Source organism: Brachycentrus maculatus, unplaced genomic scaffold (genome assembly GCF_059751285.1).
Source record: "Brachycentrus maculatus isolate JH-2025_06_01 unplaced genomic scaffold, ASM5975128v1 h1tg000173l, whole genome shotgun sequence".
Classification (NCBI taxonomy): Eukaryota; Metazoa; Arthropoda; class Insecta; order Trichoptera; family Brachycentridae; genus Brachycentrus; species Brachycentrus maculatus.
Genome location: NW_028280926.1, coordinates 1,427,280 through 1,441,927, shown reverse-complemented (window position 1 = coordinate 1,441,927; position 14,648 = coordinate 1,427,280). Strand labels below are relative to the sequence as shown.

The following is a 14,648-nucleotide window of genomic DNA, read 5'->3' as shown; positions in this document are numbered from 1 at the left end:
ATATCCCTTTACATAACTATGTATGTACATGCAGAAATCAAATATCGTGATTAGTGTCGCGGACTCTTTAGTCACAACATTTTGAGTGTGTCCAATCTAAATACTTGTTCACAAATGTGGGTTATCTCCAATTATAGGAGTTATTTTTAGTATTATTTTTTGACATCTCAACATAGATGAGGAAGAATACGGCATTCTGGGTATTTACGGGGCTTACGACTGTCATAGGCTATATAAAAGTTCCAAGAATTTGAGTAGTGTGGTTATCAAACATTGGTAGAATTGGTGAATGTTACACGTGTGTTAAGTGATCACTGAAACCAGCCTATGTCGTTCGTAAGGATCGGAAATGCCCAGACTTTCATATTCTTCTTCATCTTTGATAAAATTTAAAAAAATAAAATGAAAATAACTCCTGTAATTGGAGATAATCCAGATTTTGTGAACAAGTATTTGGACACACTCTTGTTGTAAATTAATTAAACTTTTCTCAATTTTTATTTTTCCTATAATTTTGGCGGACTTTTACTTGCAACAAAATAAATCAATAAAATATATGACATAACATAAAATTGTACCGTAATGTGTGAGCATAGAATCCACCGAGATCCTTTTGAAATATATTTGTATAAATCGATGTTATTGGTTTTCGTGCGTGAATTGAAACATAAATGCGATTGAATTCATGGGTCTGGCGACGCCGCGTGGATTATGCAATTAGCAGAATGTGCCAGAAGTGCAGTCTCGCTTTGTGCAGCCGTTTCGCATACGCGCATACGAATTAGTTGTTAAATTCGGCCGTTAAACCAGTGACCAAGGGTCGTTAATCGTCGATAACGGACCGACAATTACATCCCGTTCGTGTTGTTACAATACCTACGTCAGTTACTTTTAAATATATAAACGATTCTGTCGAATATTTTTATAGCGCATAACGCTAGTTCAGTTTTTTTTGTATAGTCTGTCTTTGTGCGATGGTGATTTTGCGTTTAGTCGCCATCTAACAGATCTTGGTTTATATTAGCGACTGGGTTTTTATTACTTTTATGGATTTATTACTCTCCTATCGTTTTATTTGAGATGGATATAATAAAAAATAATTAAAAAATGTGAGTGTGTGTTTGTTCAAAGTCTTAAATCTCCTTGAATTATCGAAATACATCGATAGTTTTGAAATTCTGTTTTGTTTCAACGTTATATTTTAATACGCGCGTGTTTTTATAGTATCAAAAACCTAGTACACCTGTGATAGGTTTTTTTACGTGTAACGAAGTATTTTTTCAAACAGCTTTTTTTTCTAAATGGCAGTGCCATCTGTTGAAAGTAACAGGAACTCATAAAATACAAAACACCGTTCATGGCGGACAGTGATGTCACTTAACATTTTCAATATTTTCGATTGCAGTGTTGTCTCGTAGATTTTTTAATGTTTTTCCTTTTCTTTTCTAGTTCTTTTCTTTCTTTTTCATTTACCCATGTCTGGTTTTCTTTCTTTTTATTTAGCCACATCAACGCTTGGCCAGGTACAGGCAGTAATTTATATATCTGTGCATTGGAGGGTACAAAAAAAACTTTTCATCTCATACTATTATTATTATATTATTATTATATTATTATTATATGTCCGCCTCCGTGGTGTAATGGTCAGCGTGTTTAGCTACCGTGCTGGAGGTCCCGGGTTCGATTCCCAGGGGGGTGAAAATAAACATTACTGATTTTACACTGTAATATTTATTTAATATTACCCTGGACTGGTTCCTGAAGCGCGAGAGTGATCACCTTGCCTTCATGTAAGTAATGATCAATAAAACACTGCGTCAATTCGATGCAGTGCCCTATGCACCATTGGGTGCGGATAAGGGTTATAAGTAAGTAAAGTAATACAAATGTCATGTAGTGTCACGGAAATGTACTAATGAGAGGTTACGCGCTATCAATGTTGCTACTTTTTTTTTAAAATAAAAAATTGAAATTGTTCGCAGGCAGATTTGGTGCGAGTAGAAAAAGATCAATACGCAAAATTTTATATTGAGTGTAGTCTTTAATTGAAAAATCTATAGAATCATTTAAACAAATCAAAAGCAATAGTTATTAAATGCACAATTCTACGGATTATTAAAAAAAATATATCATTACTTTATTTCGTAAATTTTCTATGATGTGATATTAAGGGAACTCTTATTGACTTTGTGATTGTTTTATGACTCCCACACATCGAACATCTTGAAATTCTGCCCGCTTCTCATTGTTCGAGACCTCGTATAATTTGAGACTTTCAAGCTGCCTTTGCAGTCTACCGCCAAAGCTCACGGGATCGAACCCACGCGCCTCGGATTGAAACATAATTGAGTCGGCGCTATCTGGAATCGCTCTCACGATGTTACCAACAGCGAAATTTGTATCGTTGAATATCAAAATCAGCTATGTCCACGCATTATCAATAAAATTAAGAAAGCTGCGTTGAGATGTTTTGGACATGTGGAGCGATTGAGTGAGGAACGGACGGTAAAACAAATTTATGGGGCGAATGTAGTTGGAAATACATAGAAGCAGAGGAAGACCGAACTTGGCAAGATCAAGTACTTCAAGTTGGATAATCGGCGTTTATGTATGAGGAGACGCATGAATGTGGAAGAGGCGAAGAGTTGTGTGGCGTTCTATTCTTTCTGCCTACCCCTGCGGGGAAGCGGCTTGATGGTTATTTTGTTTGTGGTAATGGTATTAATTTTTATGTACTCGTATATTTTTTTTGACATCTTAACATAGATAAAGAAGAATATGGAAGTTTGGGCATTTACAGGGCTTAAGACCGTCATAGGCTGGTTTTGAAAATAAATGCCCGTAAAAAATAAATAAATGCCGTAAATGCCCAGACTTAGAGATAATCCAGATTTCTGAACAACTATTTGAACACACTCAGAATGTTGTCTATTCATTTTTAATTACGGTGTTTGGAAATGATGCTGTACGCATCGAAACACGTGTCACAATAGGTTTAATAAGAATAAGAAATAGTGGTATTTATCAAGTATCTTATTATTAAAAACGAACTTTTTAAAAATAACACCCACAAATATATTCTCTGTTCGCGCACTAAGAAGCGAAAGCCTGTTTTCCTCCGATTAGTAATTTGTGGATGTGGCCGATTTTGAAATGCGTGGACACATTTAGTCGCCGTGGCAGGGTGGGTGTATCAAAGCGTGACGCCACTCGCGCACTGGTAGCGTGCTTGTCTACAGGACTGCGGGTCGCTGGTTCGCATCCCGATGCAGGATAACGCAGCCCTACGTGGGCGAGGATGCGGAAATGATTGAATGGAATGGCAGATTTGATGCGATCGTTGGCTAGCAGGCGATCCGTTATTTAGCTGCATTCCCGTCGGAATGACATCGGAATACTAAATCGTGTGTGGGGTACCTAAATTATATTACGTTGAGTTAAAGAGGTGCCGTGGCGTAGATGGATAGACGCTCCACAGCGAAACTGGCGTCGCGGGCTCTATTCCCGCCAATTGCAAATATTTTTTTTTTCAATTGATTTGTAATGTATTTTTCACATTTACCTTCCCTATCATTACTATCCTACCTGCAGGCAAGCTAAAAAGCAGCAGCTTTGCGGATTTATTTAAAAAAAAATGTTTATTAGAATGATTGATAACTTTGTCCTATGGTAATAAAACAATCTTTATAATATTTTTTTGACATCTCATCAAAGATGAAGAAGAATATGGAAGTCTGGGCATTTACGGGGCTGACGACCGTCATAGGCTGGTTTAAGTGATCACTTTACACACGTGTAACATTCACCAAATCTACCACACTACTCAAATTCTTGGAAGTTCTAGATATATTAATTTGACTCGTGACACAGTACATTTGAACCTATTTTGAAACATTGTTCTTGGTGAGAAAAAAAAATGAAATCAACTCCTGTAATTGGAGATAATCCAGATTTTGTGAATAAGTATTTGGACACACTCAAAATGTTGTGGATATAACAATCTCTGTATCATTTATCGTTCAATTTGTGTAATACCACGTTAAAATATGTTTTTTAAAGTTGTATTATATTATGATTGGACGATGAGTGATAGGAGAGTGATATTTATTTACTGTTCTTATTTGAGGATATGATACATTTTTGTTTTGATATTTTTTTAATTTCTCATTTATATTTAACATTTTTATTTATTTTTATATGAGTATGAGAATATACAGTTTGTTTTTTCATCTGTTGATGAGAACATCTGTAGTTCTCGAAACTTGTCGTGTTTACATTAATAAACTAAAAAAGTGGTTTTAAACAAGTGATTTATCTTTACATTTAAAGATTTTTGCATTAAATACATGAATTTAGATGACGTACTTGAGCAGAAGACAAATAGTAAGAACTACTGTTCTATTTTATGAACTACGCTGTCTTTCATAATATTTCAATGTAATAATCAATATATCAATGTGTCGGGTTGTGGTCCCGTGGTTAGTGTCGCGGACTCTTGAGTCAGAGTTTCTGGGTTCGAACCCACTCTACCACAATTTAATACTCACCTATTTTTAATAATGAGCCGCTTAGGTTCACATAAATGGTTTGAAGTATTTTTGGAGTAAAATAAAATAGCATTCATTAGTAAAAAATAAAAACGCTATTATTTATCTTTAAAAGAAAAACATTTTTCTTGAAAGCCGAGCGAAGTTTCATACGATTAATGTTATTTCAACACAAAATTTGATGATAAAACATATACACAGATATACATTTTTTTAAAATGTGCTCGTTGATAACAATATTATGTGAAATCACGTATGTACATTACAAATAAACGAATTTCAGTCACAATGACGGTGCAATAGGGTATTTAGCGATAGAGCACCCCTGCTGAGATTTAAATTAATGGTTATTATTCATACCAAAGCTATTATCATACTTGTAAGTCTTTGTTTTGAGTACTGTGTCGTGATAAGGGCACATTATGTCTTGTACATCTAGGTGATACGAGTATTAATTCCTCTAATTAATACTCCATGTGTACAGGTATACACTCCCTCTTATGTAAACTAGGTTTATTATACGTTTTTAATTTAGCGAGTACTTAAATAATCGTAAATTCATCATATTTAGAGTTCTTTAATGCTTTTTAATTCTCGTATTTAAAATAATAACACATTTAAATGATGTATTCCTTGTTTTCAAAAATATTGCAATTGAAGATTAATTCTGTTTTTATAAAAAGTATGTCACTGTAACCGTAATTAAAAACTATTTAAACAAATATTAAAATGAAACAAAAATTAAACAATTTTTTATTATTTTTGCTGTAGTAAATTATTGAGTATGAATTGTGTCCGCCTCTACAGATGTCTCGGGCTCGATTCCCAGGGGAGGTCAAAATGAATATTAGCGATTTATTTACTATCCATCTGCACTGGCGTCTTGTCTTTAACGACTTTGATTAGACTGTTTGATGCGATGAAGTTCCCTATGCACCATTGTGTGCAGATAAGGGTTAGAAAAAGAAGGGGAAAATCACTTAACAATCATCGTTTTATTGAATTTATTTTTTATGACTACATTTTTTTTTGCATTTTCTGTTGCTTTTTATCTCATCAATTTACAGTATACTTTTAACAAAGCGTATTGTGACCAAAAACATTTTTTTACACTAGTTTCATTTTGCTTTAAACAAAATTGGTGTCACATTGACTGAAATAATTATTGTATTGTTTTATTCATTCATTACGTATATATTGACCAGACAAGAACAGACAAGAATATTATGATAAAGGCAATTTTTATCATAATATTCTTTATACCATCGACGCTTTTTTCTCTATGACTATAACTATAGCCACGTGCCATAAATCACGTGTTTTTTATGTTTTTTCAATTTCCTGCATGTGTCGTTATTTCTCCCGCCGCAGCCGTTGGACCACTGCGCGTTGCTGCATATTTTTTACAAATTTTAAACGCATAAAAATAGATGCCGGCAATAAATAATGCCTCGCGCCGGTATTTCGCACCATCTATCCTCTGCGATGATTTAATGTCCTCATAGAAGGACTGCACTATCCGCGCCTGCCCGCACAGCTAAGCAGATGCAGTAGACTTTATAGATTGAATATGCTCCCGGAAGCGAAACAATTGAATCACTTTGACTCAAAATCTGCTTTTGATTTTGCTTATCAGGTTCCTAATATGATGTTAGGTTAAATAAAAACGAATTTTATCTCAAGCAATACAGTTAACATAAAATTTACTTTGTTTGAAACAACTTACTTGATGTTCCTGTTACAACTAATGCAATATACTAAAATATTATTACTTAAACTGCTTTAGCCTAGGTAAAAGCATCTCTTCCATATTTTTGAAGAGCGAGATTTTTTTGCTTTTATTTTTGGTCATATCGGAAAAGTACTTTCCTCCAGGACAGTCCTATTTTTTCATGAATTGATTCGGCATTCAGTTTGTGGTAGTATCTGTCTTTTTTTTTTAAATTTGACAAATCTCAATTTTATTTTTTTAAATTCTGATGATGCCAAACGCATCAGAACACGTGTCACAAAGATTTTAAGAAAAAGTGGTATTTACCTAGTCAAATTTAAAGAAATACCCGCCACCTCCTGAGCACTTTCAAGTATTTTAAATAAATTATCTTTTTCCTCCGCCTTCTTCTGCTTTTATTATCAATCAAATTAGCCCTATAAATTTTACTATTCTTTCACCACTCATTCGATTCACATGTCCAAACCATCGCATCACACCTTTTGATAAAATAATAATAAAACCCTTATCCGCACCCCAATGGTGCATAGGGCACTGCTTCATATGAACACAGTGTTATCTTGATCGTTTACACACGAAGGAAAGGTGATCAGTCCTCCGCTTCAGGTACCAGTCCAGGGTAATATTGAATAAATATTACAGTGAAAAAATCACTAATATTTATTTGACCCCCCTGGGAATCGAACCCGGGACCTCCAGAACGGTAGCCGAGCGTGCTGACCATTACACTACAGAGGCGGACATTTAAAAAAAAATTAAATCACACCTTTTAAAAAATTTAATTATAATACTCATCTGAGCATTGCATTCGTTTCTTATATCACCATTCAAACATCTATCATACATCGTTTTGCCGCAAATTCGCCTGAAATAATGCATTTCGACTGCATTCAGTCTACTTTCATCCTTATTTTGCCAAATCCATGCTTCATTTCCATACATTAGGACAATAATTTTTAATTAATGTTTTACTTAGTAAATACCACTATTTCTTAATATGTACTGTGACACGTGTTTCGATGCATTCCGCATCATTTTCAAACACCGTATGAAAATGATGCGGAATGCATCGAAACACGTGTCACAGTAGATTTTAAGAAATACTGGTATTTGCTGAGTAAATCAATATTTAAAAATGGATAGATTTTACCACAAAGTGACTGCCGAATCAATTAATGAAATTATAAACAATCCTGGATTGAATTATAACGTAATGATGAACAATGTACAAGAGAAATAAAGGTATCCTTGATATTTAGGTATTAAATGTTATAATAAATCAAACACTGATGTTTTTTTTGAGTCTGCTAAGTTGTATTTTATTAAAAACACATTAAAATCAATTATGTGACAATTGATTCGCCTAGTTATGGCATTTTCAAACGAACGTCGAAACCGTCGTTTGCAAAAACATAACTAGGCGAAACAATAGTCACAAAATTGATGTGTTTTTTTAACAACAAAATACAGCTTAGTTGAGTCAAAAAATGAGTGTTTGATTTAACATTTAATACATAAATTAAAACGGAGTTCTACAAATTAAACGCCAAATCTGTAAATCCTTGAAAAACATTAACACAATCATCCATTCCCCCATTTCTTTACATACTCGTATAACTAAGTTATGATTTACACCAGTTATAAAAAAAAATAAAAAAAACTTTAATTTTAAACGATTAATCCGCACTGTGGCCAAATGAATATTCGTTTTGGCCAGATTCATACGCTGATAACCGCGTCGCTAATTGCTTCATCATAGTCCAGCGCTCTGTGAGAACATATTTTTATTTGTTCCGCCAAAACGATAAGTCCATTCCGCTTCGAAAATACCATTTTCCACTTGTGTTTTTGTTAATTTTATTTCATCACCATCAATCCTAGTTTTTATGAGCCAGTTGTGACACTTGATTCATAAAAAAATAATCATCAAATATAACGAACTTCTTTTATTTTACCGATAATATTTTTTAAATCGTTACTTTGTATTGTACCTACTTTATTTTATAACTTACTAGCTTTACCCGCCTACGCGTTGCTGCGGCTCAGTCTGGTATTGAGAAATGAAAGAAAATAGATAGTACACATTTCTAATATCTTCATTATTCTTCAAACCCTTATCAGCACCCCAATGGTGCATAGGGCACTGCATCATATAATCGCAGTGTTATCTCGATCGTTAAAAAATGAAGGAAAGGTGATCAGCCCCCCACTTCAGGCACCAGTCCAGGGTAATATTTAATTGAAAAAAAAAAACTTATATTTATTTGATCCCCTCCTGAGAATCAAACCCGGCACCTCCAGAACGGTAGCCGAGCGTGCTGACCATTACACTACGGAGGCGGACTTTTGTTTCTGATATATTAATGTAATTATAATTTTTTTAAATAAAAGAGAAATGTTTGTGTTTTCATTATTTGCACAAATATTTCAATTTTATATTATTTCTGTGAGCCTAAGTGGCTCGTTATTAGAAATAGGTATCAAATTGTGGTAGAGTGGGTTCGAACCGAGAAACTCTGACTTAAGAGTCCGCGACACTGACCACGGTACCACAACCCGACACATAATGTTACAATGTTTGTAAAGCAATGAAAATATAATAGTGTTAGTCAATTAGTTATGGATATAGCAGCGTTTAATTGATGCTGACTTAACTTGATTGAGGTCATGTGTGTAGTTTTATGTTTTTCAAGTAAAAGGTGATTTGATGAAAGTGCCAATGTAATTTTCTACTACTGCATTGCAGAGGTACAAATGTGTTATAAAGAATTCTTACATGTTAAAAAAAGTAATTATTTTAATGGTCTTCATTTAAGAGAGTATTTTTTGCACGTGTTTTAATTTTGGTCTAATACAAAAAAAAACATTTCTGGTTTATTAAAATCACGCCGTGTTCCATTTTTTACCGATTAGTTATACTTCCTTTCTTGCGTCACACGTCTTGTTCCGGTTGCAGAGATGTTTTATATTTTATGCAGTATCGTGCCATTAGGGATAATGAATAAAGCAGATGTTTTTTTCTTGTTTTTTCTTACAGATGTTTTACGTTTTTTTGTGCGTATTTTTCGTTTTGAAATGTTTTGATTTCATGCGTTTAATTTAATTTACGAATAGTTGCACTACAAACCTAGCTGTTTTATGGTTTATTTTTTGTCTGAGGTTCCCGTGTAATTTTGAAATCAAGGTATTCTTTGTAAGAAAAGTTTGTTACGAAACACCCGTACATAATTTTATTTAGTATGCAACAATTTTTTAACGCTTAGCAACAGAAACCTCGTAATTATGACAAATCTGCGACAATTTTATTGTTTTGCGTTCTTACCGTATTTTCAATGAAATATGACGATTATCTGAAGGACCTTCAGTCAGAATTGACTATACGATTATATTAATTCGATCATTACCCTCAAAAGTGAGATGCATTGTTTTTTTTTATTATTTCCATTTTACTGTATTATAAATACAAAAATATGTCTTCATAGTGTGGTAGTTAGCATGTTTGGCTGCCGTGCTGGAGGTCTAAGGTTTGATTTCCAGTGGTAAAAATAAATCTCTTCTCAGGAATAGAGAGAGATAATACAATGCCAAACCAATCTGTCTTTGCAAATGATCTTCTCTTCTTCCACATTCATGCATCTTTTCATTCAGCTGATTATCACTACTTTTAAGTATTTGAAATACTTGATCATGCCAAGTTTTCCACGGCCTTCCTCTGCTTCCATCACCATTCCTCTGCTTCCATCACATTCACCTCATAAACTTGTTTTACTGTATTAAAAGCATTGTCAACTCTCCTTATCATTCATCGTTCACTTTGTGTATTTAAAGTGGTATTACGCGCCCTTGTGGTAGTATTTTACGAAAATGGCGCTGTATAAATTATCCAAATTTATTATTATTATTACACAAAGTGACCGATGAATGATAAGCAGAGTGTTGCTTTTCTTTCTTCACTCATTCGATTCACATGCCCAAACCATCTCGACCTTCCTCAATTTTATTGCTAATGCCTATCTTAACTTAGCATCCTTTCCTTTTGTTTTTATTTTGAGTTAATTTTTCTTACGTTGTATTCTGGACATCTCAAGGAATCAAATTCAGATTTTGATTTTTGGTATGTCTAGATTCCAAGTGTGTTCAACCATTCCATGGTAATTCTGATTAATTGTTTTGTTCCAGTGTCGTTCCCGTCACCTTACGGCTCCTCGGGCATGCGGCCCCGGCGCACCCCGGGCAGGGGGGCTCGCAGGGGCCGGCCCCGGGGCTCCAGGCGAGCGGGGCCCGGCAGGACTCCTCCAGCCACACCTGGTAACCTACATTTATGCTTTTTTATTGGTCATTTTAATAAAGATGAATTTAGACAGAATAATTGGCGAGATTTTTAAGCAGGGGTGGAGAACTTCCAGCCTCTTGGATACTCTGATACGGCCCTTTGACTTGTGCCAATTAAAAAAAATGTTTGCAACATTTTGAGTGTGTCCAAATACTTGTTCACAAAATCTGGATTATCTCCAATTACAGAAGTTATTTTCATATTATTTTTTGACATCTCATCAAGGATGAAGAAGAATATGGAAGATAAATAAATTATCTGGTCTAATTGTAAGCTTAAATAATAAAAATGAAAATTATACTTACTGGCGTTTCTCATGTTTGCAATCCAGGAATCGGACCTCACATTCTAATAAAAGAGTTTCTGCTCAATAAAAAACTTCTTTTCATCTCACCAATAGATGTCTCTAGTGAAGTTCTAGTGATTCAAGAACATTGTTTCAAAATTGGTTTATATATATAGAACGTACAATAATTTGTGTGGTTGTCAATAATGGGTAGAATTGGTGAATTTTACACGTGTGTAAAGTGATCACTTAAACCAGCCTTTGACGGTTGTCAGCCCCGTAAATGCCCAGACTTCCACATGACCAGATAATTTATTTATCTTCCATATTCTTCTTCATCTTAAATATAAAAAATATAATACAATATAAAAAAAAAATGTATTTAAAAATACAGCTTCTTTATGTTTGTATCCACAACACTTGAGATGTAGTGGATGGATTGTATAATATACAATATTTTTATATATTTTATTTGACCAGTGACCGGGTTTCGTCGCTACCGCATCATTATACTGGCAATGTCGGCAACGACAAAACTTGGTGACTGGCCAAAAAAATGTAGAAAAAACTAAATAGTTGTTTTTTTCTACGTGAAATGTAATTCCATCAAGAAATATCAGTTCATTTAATGATACATACAGATTTAAAAAAAAAATCTTGGTAAAAGTTCATTTTATTTGATAAAAAGTAACTTTATTTTTTTTTTCACTATTTATGATGTGAACATATGTATAATAATATTATTTTATTTAAAAATATGTATAAAAATATTATATTTGTATAATTTTTTATTTATTTTTTTATTTTTATTTTTTTAATTATTTGTACACATTTATTTAAATCCCAATTTTTACATATTTAGATTTTTTTGTAGAGGCCCACTAAGCCACCTTGTGTATTTTATCAGTGGAGTTCTTTTTTAATACATTTTTTATTGTTTTTTAACAATATAAATAGCGCCATTTTCGTACAATCCTACCTCAAGGGCGCTTACACAGACGTGAATTATGAATTATAAATTATTGTGTGTATATACGTATATTATATTTATTTATATATATTTTTTAAAATATTTTTTAAATGATTTTTTTATTATTTTTTTTTCAGGACCCTCCACGTCGCAAGAGGCCGGCGCCTCCGCGCCCATATCCGTGGGGGCGGCGTCCGCGGGGCCGCGCCGGGGGCCCGGGCGGCCCCGCCTGCGCGCCGGGGCCGGGCCTGCGTCGGGGGGCCGCGGGGGCGGAGGCCGGGCGCGCCGCCACCACCGGGGGCCGCTGCTTGTACCACTGGGCGGGGGGCACGGCACCTAGTAAGGATCAAAATCATGATAATTATTTTTGATAAATAATTTAAGCAAAATTTTTAATCGATTTTTTAAATTTATTTTTAAAGGCATTATTGTGCTATGGTTATACATCTAAACCATGGGTGGCCAACCCGCGGCGCCCTTACGTACGGCCCGCGGTCATGTATGACGAATATATTTTTAAACCAGTGATATAAATGTGATACACTGTTTGATACATTAACTAAATTTATGCAAAAGTCATGCATGTTTTTATAAAAACTATGAACTATATCCGTTCGCTCACTCTTCAACATGGTTAATTTAAGGCAATCTCGAAAACTCTCGAAAACCAGTTGAAGTATGCAATTTCAACTATCGATATGGCTTTAGAAAAATTAAGTAAACGAAAAGAAATTAAAATCTCGCTCTGAATGGTCATTGATAAATGGGTTTAATTAAAAACAAATTTGGTAATATTGTTTGATTTATGTGTCTTGATTTATATTTTTGATCGTTAAAAATTTTCAAAATTTTTATTACTATACAGTTTTTTTATTGTTGGTTCAATGTGTGTTTCCTTCTCAAATCTGATCGTAGTTATGTTTTTTTTCACAACTTCCCTGATTGTACTTTCTGATTACCTCTGCGTTCAAATTATGTATAATACTTACAAAAATCAATAAGTATGAAATTCTTAGTTATATTTTTTTCTTGTGTCTGTATGCGGCCCTTGGGAAAATTTTTGGTTATCGATGCGGCCCGGGTGCAATTTGGGTTGGCCAGGCCTGATCTTTTTTTTTTTTTAGATGGGAATTGCATTTATTATTTACCTAGCTTATTATGAACAAGGTTTATAGATCATTTAGTGGATATTTGTTTCTTCTAGCTAATTAAATACGTTTTTATTTGAATCTGTGTTGGGAACAGGAGGGATAATCTAGTGTGGGTGTAATAGGAACTTCTCAGCATTTGCTCATTGCTGGGAGGAAACCACGTAAAACTCCTCAGGAGAAGGCGGACTGTTGACTGTCATCAGTAGACCTTCCGTTCCACTAGAAGAGGGTTCGGCATTTTGTGTCCTAGTTTGGTTTATGTTACCAACGTCCTTCACTATTTTTATCATGTATGATACTACCTCTCGTGACAGTTCCTTATGAACTATCACGGATTCGATGTTCATGATTCAGACCAGGCCTGATCTAAACCCTAGCGTAAACTCAGTATCAGAATTGATATTTTCTATTCCTATTCCCTCTGCTTACCCTTGCGGAAAGCGGCGTGGTGGTTATTTGTAAATTAAACCCAAAAACTAAGCAATGTTAATTCTTTTTTTTCTTTTTTCGCAGAACCGCTCGTGATCTGGACGGTGTCAAAATCGTTGTTCATTATGATGTCGCCATACACGCTTCATCGAAGATTATGTATAAGAATATGATTAATGTTTAAAGTATTATCTTCCGACAACTTTGGTGATTATCTTCAGCAATCATGAAAGTAACCTTAACTGTGTTATAGTATTATTTTAGTTCAATGAATTATGTATGTCTGATGACGCTGTAAATATCATATGTATATCTGTTAATTGTGAACTCTTTTTGTATTAAAAATCAAATAAATCAACTGTTTTATTTACCTGATTATGTCCTTTTTTTGTCCGCCTCCGTAGTGTAATGGTCAGCATGCTCGCCTACCGTTCTGGAGGTCCCGGGTTCGATTCCCAGGGGGGTTTAATAAATATAAGTGATTTTTTCACTCTAATATTTATTCAATATTACACTGGACCGGTACCTGAAGTGGAGGGCTGATCACCTTTCCTTCATGTGTAATCGATCGAGATAACACTGCGTTTATATGAAGAAGTGCCCTATGCACCATTGGGGTGCGGTAAGGGATTTATTTTATTAATGTCCTTATTTAAAAAAATCATACTTCTGTCCTGTTATGTACTGTATCAAAGGGAAGACTCACCTAAAAGTTTTTTTACTAGAAAAATAAAGTGATTGAAAAAAACATGTTTTTTATTTATATTTTATCCTTTTTAAAATCACACTTTTAGAATACATTTTAATTTCATAAGTTTTTTTTCGCATTATTTTTAAGGAAATAGTAAAATCGTTCAAATTGTTATGTGATTGCAGTCAAACACTTGATTTCATTTGAAATATGGAAGACTGGGCATTTACATGTCATTGGCTGTCTGTGTGATCACTTTATACACGCGTGGAGCATTCATCATTTTGGAAATTAATGATCATGAAAATTGCCTGGATTTTCAGATGTCGCATATAAAGTGTATTTAGGACTTCCATATTCCCCTCATATAACAAAATAAACTTCGTTCTGTTGAGACACATAAAATATATCTCATTCGTATTTATGTTAAAAAATTAGGAAAAGTTAAAAATATAAAAAAATGTTAATCTTATGAAATCCGTATTAACAAAACACCATTTATATTTATT

General features: G+C 34.0%; 1 protein-coding gene across 1 annotated transcript in view; it reads left to right on the top strand.

Moving 5' to 3' along the window:
• Positions 1-14,125, top strand: part of Ino80 (chromatin-remodeling ATPase INO80) — a 124,227-nt gene extending 110,102 nt beyond the window's left edge. Inside the window, exons 25-27 of the mRNA XM_088262156.1 lie at positions 10,459-10,587; positions 12,006-12,207; positions 13,533-14,125. Of these exons, the coding sequence (XP_088118282.1) occupies positions 10,459-10,587; positions 12,006-12,207; position 13,533 (332 nt within the window). The 3' untranslated portion in view covers positions 13,534-14,125. The remainder of the gene's footprint in view (positions 1-10,458; positions 10,588-12,005; positions 12,208-13,532) is intronic.
• The last annotated feature ends 523 nt before the right edge of the window (positions 14,126-14,648 follow it).